Source organism: Scatophagus argus, chromosome 18 (genome assembly GCF_020382885.2).
Source record: "Scatophagus argus isolate fScaArg1 chromosome 18, fScaArg1.pri, whole genome shotgun sequence".
Taxonomy (NCBI): Eukaryota; Metazoa; Chordata; class Actinopteri; family Scatophagidae; genus Scatophagus; species Scatophagus argus.
The window spans coordinates 15757823-15781730 of record NC_058510.1 but is presented as its reverse complement, the minus strand read 5'-3'; the positions used below and the strand labels follow the sequence as shown (position 1 = coordinate 15781730).

The 23908-nt window shown below is 40.8% G+C and overlaps 1 protein-coding gene across 2 annotated transcripts; it reads right to left on the bottom strand.

The window, feature by feature from the left end:
• Positions 1-95: 95 nt before the first annotated feature.
• itgb1a (integrin, beta 1a) lies at positions 96-23623 on the bottom strand. 2 transcript variants are annotated; one of them, XM_046371502.1, is made up of 17 exons: positions 23259-23623; positions 10384-10450; positions 9875-9960; positions 9117-9336; positions 8835-9005; positions 7691-7929; positions 7225-7380; positions 7004-7099; positions 6318-6407; positions 5931-6071; positions 4843-5048; positions 4478-4716; positions 4120-4342; positions 3780-4009; positions 3405-3571; positions 1908-1985; positions 96-1386 (listed from the first exon to the last, which is right to left on the bottom strand). In XM_046371502.1, the coding sequence occupies exons 2-16, from the start codon at positions 10448-10450 to the stop codon at positions 1908-1910; spliced, it is 2409 nt and encodes an 802-aa protein (XP_046227458.1). In that variant the 5' UTR covers positions 23259-23623; the 3' UTR covers positions 96-1386. The 2 variants fall into 2 exon arrangements, with proteins under 2 accessions (XP_046227458.1, XP_046227459.1); XM_046371503.1 differs by lacking the exon at positions 1908-1985 and having other exon boundaries at positions 23259-23622.
• Positions 23624-23908: the final 285 nt, after the last annotated feature.

Here is a 23908-nt window from a genome sequence, read left to right as displayed (position 1 = left end):
TACTTGGATTGTGCATGTATTCATTGTTCATTTAATCTATTTTATTTTGAAACACAGGGGAATTATCTTATAGTCAGAGTTAACCGCAAAGAAAGACACAGACATTTTTGTACTTTATTTAATAAATAATCCATAAACAGCATTGGGAGAGAACATGGTATTGAAATAAAAGGCACTTTGAAAACAATACTTTCAAGGCTTGTGTGTGGTACTCGTGTGAGGCATTTGGGCGTGAAAGCATTTCAGAGGTGATTCGTCTGAACAAATAACTCTTGTCTCAGTCTTACAATCTAAAAAAAAAAAATAAAAAAATTAGCTAACAAAAGTGACTTGCACCAGTCAGTTCACTGAACATCAGAAAACAAATTTTTGGTGTACTTGATTAACACAGGAAAGGACCTGAGAATGAGTAATAAACGTTACTGCAGTTAGCAAATACAACAATGTTTCATTAGTTAATTTAAACTCGTCAAACTATACAAATCCTTTGATTGTTCAACACTGCCACACTTTTATATTTTTAACAAGTGGTATACAGTCCCCTTCTGATTGCATATCAACAATTCAAATAATGACAGCTGATATTAATCTTGTGTATTTACTCCTTTAGTACTCAATAAGAGTACAATAAAATCTCAGACACTGGATGTTTCTAAGCTGCAGTTCAACACTACATTTACAACCACTGCACAATCTGCTGTGATTCAACATATTTGCCCAATTTAAGTTGAATACTACATATTATTCAGTACTTCCTGTTGCAGTTGTTTTCTATATATACACACACATATTGACATTATGTGCTGTTACGGCTGAAAATGTACATATTTAACTCAGGTCCTGTCTGGAACACACAGAAATACATGGAAAATCAGTGCACAGAAAGACAAGAGGAGGGTGTGAAAGACAGAGAAAGAGACAGAAGCTGAGGAATTCTTGTACATATATTGTATATCCGTCATGTCCACATTGTGATGTTTAAAAAAAATAAACAAACAAACAAAAAAAATGCTTTATCCTCCGTCCACACCAGTCCTGTGGCAGGAAAAAAAAGCACCTTCCTGTCATCATTTCTGCAAAATGCAACTTAAAAAGTATATACACATACTGTATACTGTACATCTAAAATACAACAAATGCATATAAATCATAAGTGTTAGTAAAAATACAGATGCAGTGGCCACATGGTACATTGTAACAGTAAAGCGACAAGAAGAAATGACATAAATTCCACAAGTTCCCCTCAGACCCCAAACGCATGGCAAATACTGCAGTTGTCAAGTAACTTGACAGCAGAGTTCTCTTAAAACTGTGATGCCATCACTTTCCTTCATATTTGGGATTGACCACAGTCGTGACAGCACTTTTGTAGATGGGATTTTCACCCTGGAAAACAAAAATCAAAGTTATTGTTACTCAGTCAAGTAATATGCAACATTTCTGTTAGATTTTCTGACACTTTCACCAAATCACACACACACAAACTGGGTTGCCGTTAAACAACATCATTTATTGTACCTGTCATTTATTAAGATCACTGAGCACAGAGCCATGCTGTTGTGACAACATACTGAATATCTTGAGGTACAATTAGGTGTCATGTTTAAACAGATGAGATACTTACCACCAAAGTTTTGGTATTTGTGCCCTGAAGACATTCTATTCTATAATATCCTCAAACACTTAACAGTTTTTATGGCTTAACAGCTGCACTGATTGTCACGGCACACCCATGCACCCCTTTTAACTGTGATGGTAATATTACTGCTCTTTAAGTTCTACCATAAGTTTACTTGATATTTTTAAAAGAAGGGTGAAAAGAGGAAAATGTAGCAACTGAGTGAAATCAAGACACACATCAACAGCCCATGCAGGAAACTGAAGTGGAAAGGAAAAGAAATACAAACTTAAAGGACAGCAGCTTTACGTCCATAGTTTGGGTTCTGGAACTGATTGATAGGACTCTTGTATATGGGGTTCTCTTGCTACAGGTAGAAAATGAGGACAGAACAGAGTTCAGCAGGGGAAAGGAGCAAAGAACAAGTAAATGAGGCAGTATAAAGGGAGAAAAGTATGGTTGACATCCACAGATGATTGTAATGAAAGACAGACACTGTGAGAAACAGTAGGTAAGCGATGAGGATAAAATCTGGATAAAATCAATGTGTTGTTCAGCTTCATCAAGTGATCATAATGTGGATCTTCTGCACTTTACTGGAAGCCTTTTTTGATACAACAGACCCTTGGCTACACACAGATAAAAGCCCCTGACCCCACTGCCCACCTATGAGATCACCAGCTCTATGCATTAGTTGTCTTTTTCTGGCATATTTTGTTGGTTGAACCTTTGTTGCATGCCATTTCACTCTCTCTCTTCTTGTTTCCTGTCATGTATCAACTGTCATCTCTCCAATTCAGGCACAAATACTATTACTACTGCTGCTAATACTACTACTACAACTACTACTAATAATAATGCCCCAACAATACTCTGCTCTATAGTTCTACTTCTGACTGAGAAAGAACCCTGAACTTTCTGTGTTCTGTGTTTCTGTGTTCATAGCAGTTTCTTCTGCTCCAACAGATTCTTACACACACACACACCCTCATTTGTGTGTGTGTGTCATATGACATCTTGATTAAATTGGGATGGTGTGGCCGCAACCGTAACAGAGCAAAGGAAGGAGCTCATGCAGTATCCTTGAAATTCACTGTGGTTGCTGTGCCTTGTTATCTTGTCAGGAAACTCAGGTCACTCAGAGATTTGCTAACAGTCTCTCATTTCTCAAAATTAAAGAGATCTGGAGCCACAGGTTGCCTCACCCATGGTAATAAGAAAGACCCTAAGAGAGATAATACAGAGTGAGCACAGTGCTGATCAAGAACATCTGCATTATCAAAAACATACAGACCATAGGTATGACACAATCCCACCACCAGGGGGAGGCATTTTACTGCACATGAACTTGAGATGAAATCCAGTCTTCCATCATATTGATGTTGGCTGATGATGTACAGGGGAGGAAGCAGGGAGGGGAGGAGCTGTGACCACTCCCCGGGAAAAAGTCAAGCTATGCTCAGAGCGCATAACATTCCCAAAAAAGTCCACCCCAGCACCGACATTTTTCCTCTTTATTTTAAGTGGCACTCAAAAGCAAACATTTCGTCTGTTTCTGCAGCTGTGAGACTGAAGAGAATGTGAGCGAGACACTTCGTAATGACAGGAGTTCTAGTGTGCAAATCTCATCTGTTACTAAGAACAACAAATGATCTCCACAAGAGCAGCCGGCTGCTCAGAGCAGCCGAACAACACCTGTTTTCCACATTTAAACGCTGCTAAAAAATCAAAAAGCATTTACCCTCTTCATTTTTCACAGAGCGGGTCGAAGTTACCCAACACTCACCGTATCCCATTTGGCGTTCATCTTCTCCTTCTCAAACTTGGCGAACTCCCTTCTGTCATGGATGATCATCAGCAACTTCCAGATGAGCAGCAGGGCTAAGCCAATCAGGACAATGCCGGCGACCACGCCCGCCACAATGGGGATGATGTCAGGACCGGCGGGGCAGTCTGAAACAAGCCAGGGTGCAGCAGAGTATTTAGGCAGCTTGAAATAACAGGGCAAAAAATAACAAGACCATGGGAAAAACATGCCATCACACAGCTGTGTGTGAATAAACAAATGGCCTATATTTTGCAGCCCTACCACGACAGCCCCTATAAATAGGTTTGTCTGTAACAGAAACTTTGGTTCATGTTAGCAATGCTTTCTGCTTACCCAACGTGTCGACCACATGGACCTCCCTCTCCGTGTTGTTGTTCACAGCGTAGGTGTAGTAAAACCAGCAGTCGTTGGCGTCTCTCTCCTTGCAGTGCATCACAGGGTAAGAGGCCTCATTGGGCTGGGGTAGCTTGTTCTTCACTTTAAATAGGACAAAGTCCTTGCAGTCTCTCTCACACGTGTCCTTCTTCTCACCAGTGCCAAAGGCCCGGCACTGGACACACTCTCTGGAGGGAACCGCACATCGTCGTTAGTAATGAGCAGTGAGATATGCTTTACTATTTATAGGTCACATATGTTACAAAAAAATCCCATGCCGTCTTCTATTCAGACTTACTTGTGTTCAGCACAGACTCCTGGACAGGTAGGGCAAGTCTCACAGGTAGGACCCTGAAATTTGGGGTCAGTGCACTTGCAGGTGCCACATTCACAAGTTCCTCTCCCGTTACAGATCTGCTTGTTGCTGGCCATACATGTGCTGTTGTCTAGAGAGCAATCACAGGCGCTTCCGGTCCACATGGGATCACAGATACATACTCTGCACTCACAGCGCCCATGCCCTAAGAGAAACAGTTGAAAACAGCGTCGAAGTTGAGTCTTTCCTCTCACTAAACATCAGCCTAAACGTGTTAAAGCTCTTTTTTATGTTCTGTGATCTTAAAGCCTTGTATCATCTGTGGAGCTGTCACACTCACCTCCACACAGTTTGTTTCCAGAGCGGTCACAGTTGAAGTTGTCACACTCGCAGTACTGGCCGCTGTACCTCTCGAGAGGGTTGTCTCTCTTCTTGCATTCACATGTGCCGCACACACAGTCTCCATTATTGCTGCAGATGTCAGTACCGTTGTCTTTACGGCAGGTCCGGTCCATGTCCTCTGTGGCCACGTCGTTGCTGCTGCATTCACACTGTCTGCCCACACGTCCTTCATTACACCTGAGACAAGGGGGAAGGTTGTCAGTGTGAACACTAAAACAGCAATCAGAGTAAGACTGAAAGTAAGAAAAGCTTTGGATATTTTTATGTGCGCAGTAAAGACTGTGGAAATTCTGACTGACTTACTTGCAGGCTCCACACTCGTAGGTCCCGTTGTGGCAGAGCTCACTGTCCTTGATACCTTCCTTGTGGCATTCGCACTCACAGATGAAGTTCAGGGTAATCTCCACCTCCTCTGTAAATCCCAGCGGCTTTATCTTGATGGTCTCATGCTTGCTTTTATTGTCTTTTTTCGGACAGCCCTGAGATGTCACACTGATGCTGAACGTGACCTAGTAGTGAAGGAATAAAGGAGCAAACCTGACTCAGAGCACAAAATGCTAAACTCATCACGTCTGTGAATATCTCGAAACAAAATGTTTATAAACCTCAATTGATAATTGAGTTTCCACAAGATGTCATTGAGGTCTTACAGATAGATCGCCACAAGGAGCAGTTTTTGTGCAATACAGAAGTAATGGGTGGAAAATATGCAACAACCCCAAAAAGGAAACACTCTTTTCAGGTCAGCGTGCCCATTTAGCCAAGACCAGAGAGAAGTAGTGAGAAAGAAATATCTGGTTTAAGGTAGGCCAGCTCACTGTGTGCTTGTGACTGGATCAGAGAATAATTAAGTAAAGTTCTATGATTAACATTTTTCTGATCAGTTTGAGGTGCTTTGCAGATTTAGATTTTGAGTATATGACATGGTTAATTCTAATTAAATCTGTTAATTTAGGCCTGATAAAGGTTTGCTTTGAAAATGCATCATGTAGTGACACCTTCATTTTTCAGAGAAGAAAAAAAAAATCACTGGCAGGTATGCACAATGATTGTTTTCAACTCCTTGGGCATAATTATATATCTATTCAATCTATTAGATTTTTTTAAAGTTATTTTCAAATTACTGTTTATGTCTAACTGGTGTTCCATGTGTCACTGTAGCCAGGTAAAGGTCAGTGTTTGGTATGAAAATGTAAATGGCCGTCATTTGACATTTGAACAACAAGATTCTATGAGATACCATTAACGTCACTGATGCCTAACGTCAACGCACGTAACTGTTTATTCCATCCCTAAATGATCTGAATGGTGCCATGTGTTTTGACAGTTGACAGGCTTAATTATTGGTGAAACACAACAAAAAAAGAAACGTTCTTCTTCACAATTCTCACCTCATCTCCGATGGAGATGTTGGAGCACTTCCGTCCATTTTCACCTTCACTAACCACTCCGTTTTTACAGCGGGACGTGTAAGCTATGGTCACTCCCTCTGGAAGCTTGCTGTTCTCCAGAATAACCTCAGACGAGAGAGACTGCCAAAAACCAAGAGATAACAACATGAATGCTGTTATTTCCTGCGCTGGAATGTCATCTGGTAGCTTTGTTTTGACAGCGTGCGGTACACAAAGGCTTAGCTGAGTATTCAATGTGAGAAGCTGTGTTGGGAAAAAGTTCTGACAGTGCCAGCTCACTCAGAATGTTGAATGCTTTAATGTGGTTCATGTCAGCTAATGATAAGTTTAAATTTTTTACAAGAACAATCTCAGCAGTCTACTTACATTGTAAGCATCTATAATAAGGTTGATTACGTTGCTTGAGTTGGCGGACAGAGTACCGACCGCAGACTTTGGTATGAGATTTTTCAGCTCCTGAGGACAGAAGAAAATAAAACAAAGCTTTAACAAAGTTCTGTTCATCTTGAGATTCCTGTCATCTCTATATAAAAAAAAACACATCATCAATCATACTTTTCTATGAACTATGAACTTTTATGGACCAGAGACTCAGATCATCAAGATTAAAACTGTACATCATTACACGACGCAGGATTGTACAATGATGTGATAGCTGTAATCCATTTATGCTACACACAAAAACAAAATTGTATCAAAGGATGATCAAATTTCCGTGTCAAGATGGATACAACACTGATTTCAACCCTGAAATTATGAAATAGCTGTTGCTTTGAAGCACACTGAAGCTACTGTGAGGCTACATAATGAACTTTAATCAAACTCAGATGGAACAGGGTTCAACTGGCCTGACAAGCAGCAGCACGGCAGAAGGAAATAATTAGAGTTTAAGGAGGATGCTACCAACAGCACATGTATCGGCCCAAACAGGTATTTTTACAAAGGGAGCAAACACACACTTCTACATAGAATCAATGAGGATGAGTATGATCCAAAAAGAAAGGGATAAAAAGTCAAACAATGTCTGATAGAGATGTTGAAGGAGAACTCACTTGGTAAACAGGCTGGAACTCTTCTGTGACTGCAAAGATGGTCTGAATGTTGTTGTCGCTCAGTTTCTGAACCAGATGAGCAATTGAGGGGTAGTCCTTTCAAACAGATTTACAGTGACATGGTCAACACAAATAGCAGTTTGTGCCCAAATTTAAACTAAATGAGACACTTCCCTCATGCAGAAATCGAGAAACAGACCAAACAACATGGAGCTACTTACATAGTAGTGGCTCATTGTATACACGTTGTTCTCCAAGTGACATTTTCCATCATTAGGCAGAACGATGCCACCCAGTTTGCCATCACCAGCAAAGTGGAATCCAGCATCGGTGGAGAACACCAGCAGACGAGTCACATTCCTCCAACCGATATGCTCCTGAGAATGAGCAAGAAAACACTCAAAGTAAAATGTTTGCTAACAGCGATAAACCCTCTCTTTAAAAGCTTAGGGGGAATTAGAGCAGAATGTGACACATACACTTTTTATGATCACGGCATCCAAAAATCTCCTCGTAAACACCAAGGACTCATAAAATACCTTTTCACACATCATCATATAAATGCATCTATTGGCAAAGCAAGGGCCATAATTGTGGGAAAATTAGCTTGAACTGAGGAGCTTAATGTTATTATTTCCCACAGGATCACTAAAGGGAGACAGGAAATCCCCAGCCTCTTTTGCTTACCCCACACACAGCCACTTGCATGATGGCATCAAAGCCCCCCTCAGGAGAATCTAAATTTCCAGAGATGTGCTGCTGGCCCACCAGGGTGTTGAACTTTTTGCCGTCGCTGGTCAGTTTCAGGACGTTCTTGTAGCTGAACGGGCTGGTGCAGTTCTGGTCACCTGTGCACGGGTTCAGCAGCTTGGCTGGGGTGGTGCTGATGTATGGCATGACTGTCTTTTCCACAAAGGAGCCAAAACCTTTGAAAGACAATTCAAATTTCATTTTTACATGCCTTAAGCACGAATAAATAAACAAATAAATAAATAATTAACAAGTGGGTAAAAGCGTAACAAGATGTAGCTTTTGTTGCTTTGAGACTGGTAAGCTGACACCACATGAATTCAGGGGAGCTCGATGACCTCCAAACAGTTTACTTCTTTGGTTTGTTTGTGCAGGTCACATAAATGTCACTCAAACTTGGGTGGCATTTAATACCCACAAAAGGACACCTGAAGATACAAGTCAGTCAGTCAGTCTATTTGCAGGGTTTACAAAGTGTGGGGCCCACAGTATCTAATTTTAGAAACCTTTAATTTTTAACACAAATATCTGTATAATGCTGATGGGACACTCATAGAAAATAGATTTTTTTACCATCATTTTTAAATGCAGTTTTCTTACTTACAACAATTTCGAATCCAGTATATATTATATATATATATATATGTATATGTCATTTTACAATCTAAGGTGTACCGAGTATCTTTCTCAGTCTAGAAATTGAGCAATGAGCCTTTAACTTTAAAGCTCCATCTGATTAGAACAGCCTGTTCGCTTCCCTTACATCGGTTGCCTCCTTTCTTTAAGGCATATCACACAGTTTTTGTGCCTCGGCACAGTTTACAAACCTCTGAGCAAGTTCAAAAAGGCCTGATGACTGGTTTACCTCAAAATGGTTGAAAGAGTATTGTGTGTGCTATGTGTAACTGGACAGGCTGCAGTTCCAAAAACTAAAAAAATTTTAGTTAAAGGCATTTCTTTGCTTGCATAATCAGACTGTACGAACCAAGACAAACCAAAATGTGAACCATGCAAACTGTTCACTCTTTGCCCCACAAAGACACTGTCAAAGGTTAGCACACTCTATGAAGAAAATCCTCACCTATCCTGAAGTCAGAGGTGATCTTTGACATCTCCAGCATAAGACTTGTTCCCAGGTTCTTGACATTCTCCAGATCGTCCTTCATGGAGTAGGACAGGTCCATCAAATAGTACAGGTCGATGGGATAATCTTCTGCTCGTTTGAACTTCAAATCAAAAGACTGGGGCTCACCTACAAGAAGTTACAGCAATTAAAAATAAGTGTCACAGTGCTTAATATCTGATCCCATCCACGGGAAGGTAAGGATAGCTTCAGAAAAGCTTAACTACAACGTGTGCTCACCAGAACGCAGGGTGAGGCTGAGCTTTTGGGGCTGGATCTGAGTGATGTCCTCTGGCTTCAGTTTCTCTGCTCCCTTTTTGCGATTTGTCACCGCTTTGTTCTTCAGGATCTTCTGTTCTCCGCGGGGGTTTTCGATCATTGCCTCAATACAGCCTCTTTTTATCAGAGACTGCAGCTCATCACAACGGGTTGACACAGTCTCGCCTTGCTTCAGGAAGTTCTAAGAATAGCAGCACAGGGAGACATTTTCACAACTGAGTTGAAATGTAGGATCTGGTGTTTGTAGAACTTGCTATGGACAAAAGAGAATATATTTTGACCTCTGCTGCTTTGATTTTAACCATTTCAAATATGTCTCTCTAAAGTCCTACAGCCTGGGCTTACAGTCCAGAACCTGAAGACATTCAGTTTACAAAAATATAAATCAAAGTAGTAAATCTTCACATTTGAGAAGAGATTATCAGCATAATATGATAACAATATTATTCTGTTGGTTTCTTCTTATCTGCTGTTGCTGCAAATGAAATATCTTTTGGTTTAGGAATTTAAAGACATCACCTTGGGCTCTGGGAAATTGTGATGAGGTAAATAATTAATCGATAACTATCAAAAATGATCCAAAAAATCCTTAACTTCAGACCTACATTAGCACAATCCAAGCCTACATGGTTACAACTGCTATATGACTAATGGCATCAAAATAGCATCAAACTGTAATTCTTAGCAGTGTTTATAGCTGATGGGTTCGTTTCACATACTGGGTCTTTACACCAGCCACATTTGGCTCCAGCCTGGATGCACTCCCCGCAGTATTTGGCATTAGCACTGATGCACTCATTCCCCTCTGGATGGAAAACAAAGAGAGAAGAGAAGAGGAGGTAAAGAGTTCGGTCAGAGTTAGCAGGGCTGCAGCAAAGTCCCTGCAAAGTAAGCAGCCTGTTAAGCCCCTGTGTTTACGCATCAGTTCATCTGGAACACTGTGTGGCTCAATAGTAATTGGAGACAGAGACGGAATATTCCGCCTTTTCCATTATCCTCTACGCTCCATGATGCTAAGGTGGATCTCTGATCGATGACATCATTAATATCAAGTATCTGGTCTCTCTCTCTCTCTCTCGGGAGGTAGTCATCATTATAAACTGTGCATTTACTATGTAAGCTAACATGGACAAAATTACATCACGTGTCAGAAGAATGGTGTCGCAGCAATACCATGTTTACAAGCAACTGTTGACTGTTCTAATGAAATGCGACCGAGACATCTTACCTTTCTGGGCATTGCTGTAACAAAACACTCCTAACAATGTACATATCAAGAGCACCTTCAAGTCCATCTGAAAGCAAACACAAGAAAACATCTGTTAAATGTGTGGTGTTCTCATCAAAGTGCTACTGTGTCTCTTTATTAACAATAACAGCTGGTGTGCTTAGCGGCCTGAATGCTTGAATTCATAATTTCCTGGAGAAAAGGGTCCAGAAGACCATGAGTGTCTCGGAGAGATGACAGACTGCATCCGTAAATGGCCTTCCTATAATTTGAGATAATAAATTATCCAGTGACAGGGGCTTTGGTTATTCTCAGTCGGTCAAAGGGGAACAGGCAGATAATTCAATTCAGACTACTCTCACATACAAACATTTATACACACATTCACGCAAAGAAATACACACACAACACACACTCACACTGCTGATCGTGGCTTGGACTGCAGCCTCCCTTTTACTGTAAATAGCATCAGTTCCCTGGAGTCTACCCCTCTCTTGTCGTATATATTGATCCCTTTGTCTGTGCGCTGGCTCTTTGGTCAGCCATATTGATGCATCTAAGCCTGCTCTTAATTGCAAAGCACAAGACTTATCAAGAATAAGACAACTGAAAGACCTTTCTCTGCACTTAACGGCTGATTTGTGAACAGACATCAGCCATGCTAGCATCTCTGCGACACTGTTCTTAAGCACAGTGGTGCCGTAAGAAAAGCATGTCACATGCTCGCAGTGACAATGGTAACATGCTGATCTTTATCAGGTGTAATGTTTATCATCTTAGTTTAGTATGTTAGCATGCTAACATTTGCTGATAAGCGTGAAACACAAATAACAGCAGAGTCTAACAGGTTATAGACATTTGAACATGGGCTTAAGTGCTCCAACCAACTACCTGCTTGGTTGAGCGTTTCACTAAACTTCAAGATACAGAAATAAAAAATTAGCCAGATTCATCCTCTTGGAAGCATGACTGTACCAAATTTTGTCTCGACTGAGTTGAGGTATTTTGCCCAAACTTTACTCCCTCTCAAGCCAATGGTTGTGCTATAGGAGAAGTTAAAAATCACAAAAGTCACTAGAATCAGGAATATTTGTAAATAATTTCTTTGGAATCCATCCAATAGTCGTAGAGATATTTGAGTCCTCCAAAGACCAAGTAATGTTAAATTTGAGGCTCATTTGACAGTAGATAAGCAGAGAGAGCAAAGATGAGGTTATATTTAAATTCTGTACTGTAAGTATAGTCATAAATTCCACATCACTGCTGCTGTCTCACAAGATTCAGTTAGCACTGACACTTTTGGGATTCTCACCACCTCTTACTGGCAGGGCCACTAAGTGACAGCTGGGACGGCTTCTACAGAGAGACACCGAATCAATGGCCTGATGTTGTGTTAAGGTGCAGTGACCAGCAAGGGATCCACATATGCCAATCTAATTAAAATGTGGAATGTAATATAAAAGCAGTATCTGCCTTAACCATAAATCACAAACTCATGGGTGTCATTACTATGGAAATCTTCACATCTCTTCAGTAGCTTAAGTCTACCATACTGAATATTGAAGCATGAGGTTCAAATTAGAGATAGACAGACTGTGATAAAGTGACAAAAACCTTTTTTTTCTTTTTAGTTTATTAGGCCAGTGACAGGCTATTCATAGACGGTACATTAAAAGACTGCATTCCCTTACACTGTGGTAAAGGACGCTTTGACATTCAGTGTGCACAGTGTTGAGTGATGCATTCCTGAGTGCTTGTGTGTGTGTGTGTCCGTGTGTCCGTTTATATAGACACAGAGGCGCAGACGGCTTGTCTACAGCTTCCCCAGATCAGATCAGTTGGCTTGAATCTCCACTGCAGTGTGTGTTTCCATGTGAAATAAATATAACATTTAACCTGTCTCTGCCCCTGTTAAAACATTATCACACCATACTGAAGCCGATTTGTGTGATTTAGTTTCTGTGAGTTTATGATGCATATGTGTGTATGTGTGTATGTGTACAACGGTCAAACAACCGATTTCAGTGAACCCTAAGCTTAAAATGAAGGAATTTGGGTTCACATTCCTCTTGTAACAAAACCACACACTCAGATATTTTCTTTTCGCTCTAGCTGTGGTCTCTACTCAAGCTCCAAGGAACCATTCACATGAAAACTATGCCTATAAAAAGCCAGCAAGGTGTCAAGTTAGAAAAATAACCGTGTTGTCTTCAATCCCAAGAAACTTAGCAGCTACAGAGAGGAATGCTCAGTAAAAAAACTTCAGTAAAATATAGCAGAAGATGGGGAGCAGACCAAGAAAGGGCTTGGAGCAGGATGTTATGCTGGGCCCTAAACCATTCTTATCGAGTACAATTGCGTTTTTTATTTGGCAAATGAGATCTCTTTGTTATATCTGTATGGGAAGCAGCTGCGCAGCTATGCTCACAAGAAATAAAGCAAATAATAACAGTCACAGAATGCAGTTTGCATTTTTTTTTTCAATAGATAAATATCAGAAAAGATTTTTGCTGTTTATAAAGGTATATGGTAGCGCTGACCAATAAATCATATTTTCACTATCAATGCAATATAAACACAAACCATAAACACACAGCAATAGACTGCATGGAATGCTATGAATAGAAAAAAACATTTTATTCACACAGAAAATCACACTCAGCATGAAAACATCTGACCTATCAGGTGGCGCTCTGGATACATGGGTCATGCATTCACACCGTCTGGCCAATCGGATGAAGCTCCAGCTAATTGGTGTGAAATTAAGGGAGACTGAGAGGTTAGCTAGCAAAAGTTAATATTAAACGGATAACATATGAATGGAGCTGAGCTGATGAAGGCACAGTCTCACAGTCACATGGATAATAAAGCCTTATAAAAAGGACTTCTTGAAATCAGCCGAGAAATGTAAACACTGTAAACCCAGACCAATATGCGCTACCGCATGCTGAGGTTATGTAGGATGTAAAGCCACTGAGGTACATGGACAAATCTCCACGCACATTTGCAGATCTCTACTACAGCAGATGCACAGCAAAAATGATGTGCAGAAAGACTGAGAGGCCCACCAGAGCTGCAAATCAAATTCACAAATCTGATTATGCACACAGAGACTGTGGTACATTTCCACAACCGTCTGTACACATTTCCAAATTCTTATGCTACAATAATGGCCCCATAGGTAGGACATTCGTGGTCCCTAAATGATGAGTCCTACTGACTTTTCCTCTAGTGCCACAACATGTTGTTGACATTTGTAGTTTTGAACAAAATTTTTGTTTCAATGAATAACATCATTACAAATATTACAGTCTGATTAATAAGGTTTGAAAAGTACATTTTCATAAGCTGGGAAAAATGAGGACTATTATGAGATGTTTGCATAAAAAACACAAATGCTAAAATGTATTTGTCATTTACATAGCTCCCACTAATAGCGTTCCATGTTTTTATGGGCTTTCCAGAGCTCTATCAGTTGGCAGGAGAAGGTGATGCATGGCAGACACTGTGGTGCGTGACTAAAACGGGCTGAGCTATTGAGGCATTCCAGAGGGACTGACCAGGATAGCAACCTGCAACACCGCTACTGCACTTTGGGGAAACGTGAGCTATGGGACTCATGATGAAGGGATGCTGTATTTGTAACACCCTGATTCCCACAAAGCGTCGCTCCCTAGTCTGTTGCTATTAATTCTTTTTTTACCTTTTACTAATTTACTTTATTAATCCCAGGCTGGGGAATTACTTCTCTACCCATCACTGATTGAAAGACACACACATGTAACATGCAGTGAAACACACAGGAACCGGGCAAATTGGGGGTTAAATGCCTTGCTCAAGGGCACATCAGCTGGCTAACAACACACAAATTTTTTCCTGCAAGTCTGGGAGGAATTGAACTGGAAACTGAGACAATTCCTGGATTAATTCTTTAGTGCGATTAACGAATGATTTTGTTATCAATTAATCTGCTGATTATTTTCACAATTAATCGATTAACCGTTCGGTCTATAAAAATGCATGCAATGTAAAATGCATTAAGTGATTATTAACTGGTTATCACAATAGACAGCAACTAATTTTCCTAAAACAACTTTTAATCTTTGCAGCTCTAATTCTTATTTGAGGTAGTGAGAGTGTTGGACTGCCCCACATCTACACCACAGAAGCCACTCTTAACTTCAACTTGAAGCCTGTGGTAATATTGTTTTTGCTTGTCACAGTTAGCCAGAGGCAGCTAATCGTCTGTACTCAGTAGACAAGATAGTTCCTTTATCGGGGGTTTTGTGATTCAAAACAACCATCTTTGTTACTTTTGTTGTTGTTTTTGTTGTTACTTTTGACTACTTTTGCACATTTTAATAAGTTGCTTTTGACTATACAGACATTCTACTCAATGCTCGAAAACAAAATTTCTAATTAATTGCATTAATAAAATAAATTACGAGGTCTACATTATAATAAACTCACAGAACTATTGTTATCCTAGAGTTCCCCAGATGTCCATTCAAGCAACCTTAAACGGCTTCTGAACCCCTGTGTGAAAACCTCTGGTGTTGAAAAGCCACCTTAATTGAGTCACACAAACCTTAGCTGTGAATGAGCGGATTTACTTTCCCTTAAATCGAACTGCATTTGCAAGTGCTTAGAAGTACTTACTTCAGCAAGCACTGCCATGAATAATGACCAGCATGGTTGGGGAGAGAAACCGCTAGACACTTTAAAGGCACAGACTGCAGCAGAAAAGAACTGGTAGAGGCTGCGAGTAACAGCGCTCTTTGTAGGAGAAGGCCTGGACTTCTCTCACTCAGAATGGCTGTTCTTCTCTGGCTGTGAAAAAAAGGAATGGAAAAGAAGGAAAAACAGGAAAGGGCGGAGGGGAAAAGGGCTGCCTCAAGTCCAAAGGAAAGGAAGTTACACACTTTCCTCGCCTCTGCTGAATTCATCCTTTAGTCTCTCCTAATCCTTGCTTGTCCCTTTATACATTATTGGTCTGGTTATTCAGGCCTTTTTACAAGGTAAAACACTCACGGGTTCATTTGGTCATCAAGGTGAAAATAAACAGGTCTGCATGATTAAAGTATCTTTGTAGACATTGAGGATCTTGAATACAGTTAATTAAAACATTCCAAAATGCATGCCACTTTGCTGTTGTTTGTATCATATCTTTGGCATCTTACACTCCCATCCTCCCTCTTTTTCTCTCATGTTTCTGTCCACTCTCCCCCTCCCCGTCTCCCTCCTAACTAACACCACCACCCACACAATTGCTCAGTTCACTCCCTCTACTGTGAGCCAAACCAAACCAGTGCCCCCTTGACTTCACATGCCCTTTAAACGGCGCAGAGCAGGGAACATGTCTGAGCTCTGAGACGTACAAGCCACTGGACAGAACTGAAGGAGAATACCAAACAGTGTCTGTCTCTGTCTCTGTCCACCCCCCTCCACCACCTCCCACCAGCATCCGGAGGACCCTCTCATAGTAGACAAAAGCAATGAATCAGGCTGCCCTCTGAGACCATGACAGAAGGTCTGATCCTTAAAGTGTTCCCACTCACCATCCCCTCTTTGCCAAAGGAGCCTCAGTGTGATAAATAATACTAATGAGACAGATGTTAATGTCTTTAATCTTTCGGTGCTTCTTTGCTTCAGTCAGGATATTGATACGGGCAGACAATTCAACTGTGATTTTTCCACAGGAGAAAAAATAGAAAAAATACAGGAAGACAGGAATGAAGGCACACGTGACTAGAAAAATATCATCACATTTTCCACATTACATGAGTATTCTGGTTTTCACATTACATGAGCATTTCGGTTTTCAAAGTTTTGTGAGATAGAAAGAAAAGAGAAAATAACTGTAGCGAACAGCTAAAGCTGAAGTGGAACTTGTGAGCTAGAAGCAATGCCCAGGAGTTTCCATCACATCTGATTCAGTCCGCAGTACTTCAGAATATTCTGCAAACTTTCTACCAAACCATAAAAAAGTAAAATCCTCAAGGTAGCTTTAAAGTCACATACTGAACGAGGAATTGCATTGAGTGGCACTATAGCCTATGATCTGTTTAACAGTAACCAATACGTCCACAAGTGACAATTACTGCATAATGGCACTTTGAGTTTACATACATATTCTTTTAGAACGCTGTAGGATGCTCGCACAGTGCGAGTCCTTGTTTCTGGCAAGTGCAAAGTTAGCACAAGCCATGGAGCCACAACAGATAAATATAGTCTATGGGAGTCCCCTCAGTGTACTTTAATTCACCACACATTTCCTTTCAAATGTTACACAGTCTGATCAATGAAATGTCATTGTATGAAAAAGGTTGCTGAATTTTTGACTGATCAAAGTGGTACCTAAGTGACATTCATTATGAAAAGTACTGGAGGGGTATTTTAGAGCACTTTTCAACCCATAATTATGTAATAATTTAACAGAATAATAGGGATAGTCGCTACAGACTTAATGCTAGCTTTATCAGTAGTTTAACTGTCAGTCTGCTCTGCTTTTCACACAAAACACTTAGCCACATATGCTGGCTTGCAGCCTGCCAGCATTCCCCACGTCTCTGAAGAAGGCTAAAGATACGCTTCTAGGGGCATACTGCCTCAGAAGGATTTTCCAACTTTGCCAGTCAGAAAATCAATAACACTAACGCAGTTCTGGTTTCTTCTTCAGAAACTAAAACACATTCTTATTGAATAGGGTTCACATCTCATCACAACATGTCCACCCACAGCAGTTCAGTAGAAACAACTGAGGCCAAACCGCAAGCTTTGGAGGAGGGCCAAGTCCATATCACTAAGCAAGGCTCCATCTCTGTGTGAAAATAGCTGTGCAGTGCTAACATGTTATTTCTGACTCAGCCTTCCCACCTGGCCCCTGCAATCACTCCTGAAGCAGGACTGAATCACATGAGACACAACAGACCTGCCCCCCCACAGAGACAGAAAAACCTAAAACTAACCTTGTGTTGATATAAATGGTTAAATGTCAGTGCAATCTGTCTTCCTTGGACAGGGGAATGTGTTACACATTATTAAATGACTCCAATCCATTATATTTTTGAAGTACAGGGGAGCCTGTTTAAGCATTTACGTTGATCTAGAGAAGGGCAGAACATGCTCACCACCACCTACCAGGCCAAGATGTAGGCTAGTTTTAGGGATCTTGTGGGGTTGCCTGGCTGTGACAATGTGAGCCCATAGCTCAGTCTGTGGATATGGGATCTGCTGTACAGTAAGCCTCCCCAAATTCCCTGTCTTTGCTGAGTTGGCTCTTCCTTTACTGAAACACAGGAAGCTCAACTGAATCACACAGGAAGCCCGTATCACGGTGGCTGGAAACTAGCCACAGCTTGCTGTTGAAGGCACGAAGATGACATATTTGGCTTTCAACGGAGAAAGAAAGACAAAAAGAGAGAGAGAGAGACAGAGAGAGAGAGAGAGGACCAGTCTGCCTTGTTACAGGGAGCTGAAAATGCTATGAGCTGCCAAAACGGCAGCATATTGTCTTTGTGAATCAAGCATGTCTGATTGTTAAACGTAAACCAGGCCATCAATGTAATCTAAACTCTGGGAAAGCTAAACAAGCCTGGAAACCTCTTCAGGCAATGCTAGCAGCCCAGCCAGTGGAAAAAATTAATAAAGAGTTGTCACAGATATACTGATAAAAATCAGCAAAGCACCTACATAGCTGAGACAGTTAGAGGAATAATTTAGATATATGACAGCAGTCTGCAGTCTCAGACAAATATTTACAGTATAGAGATGATTATTCAGCAGTTTGAGGACATGGCAACAAGGATAGAAAACATTTTTCCAGCAGTCAGTCTGCCTGAGAGCAGATGCTGCTACAGGGAGACAGGCTGTAGCTTCTAAAAAGATGTCAGGTCCAGGTTTGGCATTTAAATTTGTTATTTAAACAAGACAAGCGGCACGATTGCATACAAGGTCAGACAAGACTAGAAACAAACTCACACAAAGATGTGTCGATGCGACTTGATAAATCCAGCTGTGACGAGTTAGCTAATGTCAGTTACAGTTGGAAAGTTTATTAGCTGTTTGTGGGTGAATAAAAACATTCCTGCAAGGTGATCTGCTTAGCTTTCTGAACACACCTTGACAGTCTACAACCATGCAAGCAGCTCAGTAGGGCTGCACTTAGTTTGTGATTTGAGCTAAATGTTAACAACCTAATATTTGCTAATTAGCAGTACATTTTAGTTTAGCTAACTGCAGGTACTTGGACAAAAGCCAAAGTATTTCACCTAAAGATGGCACTAGATAAAAAAATTAAGGGGTCACTGATTTATTATAATACATCCTAATACTCAAATGAATATCTGTACCAAATTCTATCGAACAGCTGTTGAGACATTTCACTGAAAACCTTAAATATGAGCTTCACGGTGGCACATTAGGTACAGTCAAGCAAATCCAGCCACATAACTTCATGTGAGAACAGCAGCACAGAGAGCAAACTGCAGTACACAAGCTGTCCGACAGAAGTTCACACATCACAAAGACTATGGAAACTGCGGCACTAAGTCCTACTGCTCTTCTGTTTTTCACTACACACACAGATTTGACAAGGTTTGGTCTTAACCCAATTTTAAGCCAGCAATAGGCCTGCTGTGGACACCTCTGTAGTCTTTCTGCTGAGGCGCTACTGCTTGAAAACTGGCACATTAATGACACTCACATGTCTTTCATTAGGCTCCAGACTTGACATTTGAACTAGAGGGTCTCCATATCCGCTATCATGGGAGAGTGAAAACTGCAGAGCTAAAAACAGTAAGCTCTCCACAGTTACCAGCATTTCCTCTTGGGAACAGTAGAAGAATATCTGTCATGTTTAATTCTCAAGGCATTCTTAGAGGCCACTGACTGAACATCATGATCTAAAACTGCATTTGAGCTCTGTTGTGACTCTTAAGAAGAAGCACTCACACTCTGAGTAAAAGGAAAGCAAAGGGTTCTACTTTAGAGAATCTTCCTGCTGTACAACTTTCATGCTTGACGTCCTGTGACATTAGAGCTGGTGCTGAATATAAAGCAGTGAATTAGATATTAAGTAGCTCACACATTTTGTTCGAGTGTGGCATAAATTTCCAGACATGCTGCTAGTCACGCTCATTAGTCTGCCTCAGTGTAAGACAGATTTTTCTGTAGCGCTCCTCAAATGTGGGAATAATCCTGCCTCAATTTAATTAAATCTTAGGCTGGTTCAGTCAGAACAATCAACTCTATTATCGAGATGTATCAGACAAACACATTTATAGGAATTTTAATGAAGCTGAGTGGCTTTTAAGAAGGGCCCATCTACGAAGCCACAGTACTATAATGTGGTTCTGTTTCTGAACTGGTGGACTTGTCCTGACTCACTTAACACTCCTGAGACACCAGTGCCCAACAGACCACATTAACCAAGACAGAGAACAGTGTTTGCATTGTATTGGCTGTATGAGTTCACGCCTACAGGGTAGTGGGTGGAGGCACATGGGAACTGATCAGTAGTCAGCAAATGATCAAAGGTGTGAAGACGCATTCTGATGTGAAAGTAGTAAATCACACGCACTATGAACTTAGATATAAGACATATGATACAGTAAAATAATTATAATTAATTAAATATAATAATACTTAAATGAAATGTGATGCTTAGCAGCTAAATAAATTGACAATGTTGCCACTAGTTTCAATCATATTTCAGGACGTTTAGAGGAACTTATCACATGTAAATACCGTATGGCTGAATATCATCTAATTCTTTTCAATACCACTACTTTTACAGTGCTTAAGTTTCAGCATCAAAACCAAACTTACAACATTTCCACACCTTATTCTGAGGAACATAAAAAAGAGCTGAAACGATGGAGTAGTAGATAGACAGAAAAAGCAATAAACTTTTAAACTTCTCAGTTATTAAGATTTGCTGCTTTCTTTGTCCTATGTGACCATAAACCAAATAAATTTTCATTACGGACTGTTGGTCAAGACACAACAGACATCTGTATTACTACAATCTTTGTCTCAGATTAACAGACTACAAATTGTATTCCACATTTTGGTCAGAAATTAGTGACAATCTTCTTTATAATTTCCCAGAACCCAAGACATCTAGACTGTACAAGTTGTGTGTTAAAGCTGTGTTAAAGCTGTACACTGCTCATAAAGACATAAGAATCCAAAGCTCTCACAAATTACATTTTCCAAACACATGAAGCAGTACAAGAACTTTGAAAAGAGAAAATTCTCATTTGTAACACATCATGAACAAACACATCATGGTCCAATCAAAGAAAATTTAAACAACTTTACTAATCTCCAGGCACCGTTATGGCCCATCTGTTAAACAATCTTGATGGTTGGATCTATGCTGCATGTCGGTTATTATACATCTCCATTCACTTCCTGTCACCTCTCAACCACATCCCATCTAATAAAGAAAAAATAATACCCCAAAATATCTGAAAAAACCACTGAATTCTCTCTGAGGTTTGATACATCTCAATACTTTGTATAACTAGTATCAATCCCCAAGTGTTAAACTGATACTATGCACTCAGCCACAATTTTCATCTGGAACATAATGAGCATTTCTTTGATTACAGTGATGTTATTGTAAACGCTGATGAAAGACAAGTCAGAGTTCATGTTAGTGAACAAAACACAAACTCTTTTATATCGTGGGACTGAGTCATTTTGTGAATGACAGGCACATAAATATTTCTTTTGCGACTCGCAGGCTCTTGCAGTTAAACCTTCACACTGTCACAATAATAAAACACAGTATGACAGAACTTGCAGCCAGCAAAAGTCTGCTACTATTTACTACCAACATAACATGTTGAGCCTCATTTTCTCAGGAGACCTTAGCACCCTAGCCATTCCTCGCTGGTCTTTCTGGGGCTGTTTTTAGAAGCAAGCACCACCCACCCCCCCCAAAAAAAGGCCAAGAAGTGTATTTGAGCTTGGTGTGGAAAAGAAGGGTGGATAGAGGAGGGCAAAGGCAAAAAAGTAAGACTTAAGACTAAAAGCAGCTCCAGAGATCACAAACCAAAACCAAGAGTAAGGCCCACCCCACAATCTAGAGGCAAAAATAGACAAATCTGTGCCAAATATGATTTTAAGAAGAATGGAATAGAAGAAGGAGCAAAGCTCAGTATTGTGTTGCACAGGAAACAGCTGAGAATCTTTAATTTGCTGTTTTAATCTAACTGGACTTTAAATTACCATATGGGTTGAGAAACCTTCAGAATGTAGGAAAGACTGCAGAGGTTCGTGTTTGTTGGTCAGGCATGTGATTCACTGCCAAACAAATTGCGGATAACTGCTCTTCTGGGATCATCAGCTTAGATCCGCTTTCAAACTTGTGTGTGTGAGTGTGGTGGAGGTAAATGGCTATAACAGGCGATTATTTGCACCCTTTATGCCTCTGAGCCTGAGATCTCTCCTCTGGCACAAAACATGTGTCATGGAGGGCAACCATACACATTCATCACTTAGGTCCCTTAGGAACACAGCAACACACACACACGAAATCACAAAGCACATATTCATCTCATCCGTCTCCAGGGGACAAGAACACACATAAGGTGTACGTCACTCACCGACAAAGAAACAAACAAACACACACACAAACACACAAGAAACATCACATGTCCAGAAGAAAGGCCTGGGTGTGGCCTTCTGTGTGCAGTAAGTGGCCTCGTAAATCAGGTGGGAGCCCGGCCCCCGCAGCTGTTCCCCAGGGGGCCTGAGGTCACATCCATTCAGCTGGTGGCTACTGGCTCCGCTACCGTCTTTCAGCTCCCCCACTGTCCTACATTTACCCTCCTCCTCAATTAGCTTTCCTCCCACTCCTTCCTTACTGTCCTTTCTCCACCCCCTCTGCGTTCCTTTTCTCCCTCCCAGACCCCCTCCTATCCTCCGCCCTTGCCTCGCTTCCTGCCTCCATTTCCCTGATTAAACCACACTATGGAGTCAGCACGGTCAGCTGTATTTATAAGGCCTTCACCCTCCTGCTCTCCTCAAGATGAAATGGAGCGACTCAGCTTGATCCAGTCAGGAGATGCAGCGCAGCCTGTCAATCATGCACCCCATGGGCAATAATAAGCATCATGTTGTTTCAGAAAGCTACTGTATGTATTGTGATGTCTTTGTTGTGCACCCAGTTCTCACCTTAAAGCTCTACTCAACATGTTCATACCTCTGTTCAGGATTTACTCTCTTGGGAGTAAATCATGCCTTCAACATTTTTAAACTTCAACCATCTATCTCTTTCCCTCTGTGCTGTCAGCATCTCATGTGAAGTGATCCCTGAGTAACTTAAATAGATCATGTGATAGTACTTGTTGAAGCCCCTTCATATGACCACGCACATTAAATGAGGAGAGATGAAAAGACAGCCTGTTGCATGTGATGCAGAAAAGATGGATTAGTTGGACAGAATATTGTTGATCACAATATTCAAAGCAGAATACACACAACATAACCACCATTAAAAAAACCCAAACCAAAACAAAAAAACACAGTAATAAGCCACAACTACATTCCACCACCTAAAAATTACTTTAAAAAAGGGGGGGAAACTAACACTTATTAAAACTTATCACAATGATATACAAACCGGTAAACCACCCAAACTCCACTGATCAACTATCATTTAAGTAGGAACATTAAAATTTTAGTAACGTTTTAAGTGACAGAAAAAACCATAAAGTACCATAACACGCGTATAATCTTAGTATTGAACACTTCAAGCATGACACAAACGTCTACAAAAAAATATTTCAACATTAAATAAAATGAATACTTTTCAAACTGGGATAAACATGAAAGATCATGAGTACATATATTAGCTTCCTTACCTTCGCTGTGTGGTTTTATTTCGGAGGCAGCATACAGGGGAAGTAAGCTAGCCTTTCTTTCCCAGCTCCCAGGGATGATCCGCTAGCAGCAGCCACTCTCTGCCCTGTTGGCACCGGGAGCTACTTTCTCCTCCGAAAAAAGTCACGGTAGATTTCCCCAGCTCATACCCTCAACTTTACTCCACAGTGAAAATGTATACAGGTTTTATTAAAACCAAATGCGGCAACACTTCGATAGTTGGAAGAGGAAACAAAATCCCAGCAGAGCCCGAGCAGACCTCTTGTCCTCGGTCTTAATCAGGGGAAAGCGGAGAGGCAAACCCGGAGGGCTTCGCTCCTCATGCCCAAGACACACAAATCCAAAGAAGCGCAGTTTAACACAGACCATTTCCTGTTATAACCTTCAAAATAAAATGCAAACGGTGCTGCAGTTTTAGCGTTTTGACACGCGTATTTTTTAGATCTTACAAGCCTGTTCACACTAATGAACATTAACGTTAGGTTTATTTTTATTTGAATATGTGACATTTCCGAACAGCCTAACCAATGTGGCTTTAAATACAGTGGCAACCAGACGAGACACAGCACTTCGGATTCAGATAAAAACAAATCTGCAGCGTAGCAGCTTAAAATGTGCTCTATTGATCCAC

Bases quoted from the DNA above. Each gene is read 5' to 3' on its own strand.
- itgb1a (XM_046371502.1), bottom strand. From the start codon at position 10,450: ATGGACTTGAAGGTGCTCTTGATATGTACATTGTTAGGAGTGTTTTGT. The intron at 9,006-9,116 runs GTGAGCACACGT...AACTTCTTGTAG, and splicing joins CAGCCTCACCCTGCGTTCTG to GTGAGCCCCAGTCTTTTGAT. The intron at 4,717-4,842 runs GTAAGTCAGTCA...CCCTTGTCTCAG, and splicing joins TACGAGTGTGGAGCCTGCAA to GTGTAATGAAGGACGTGTGG.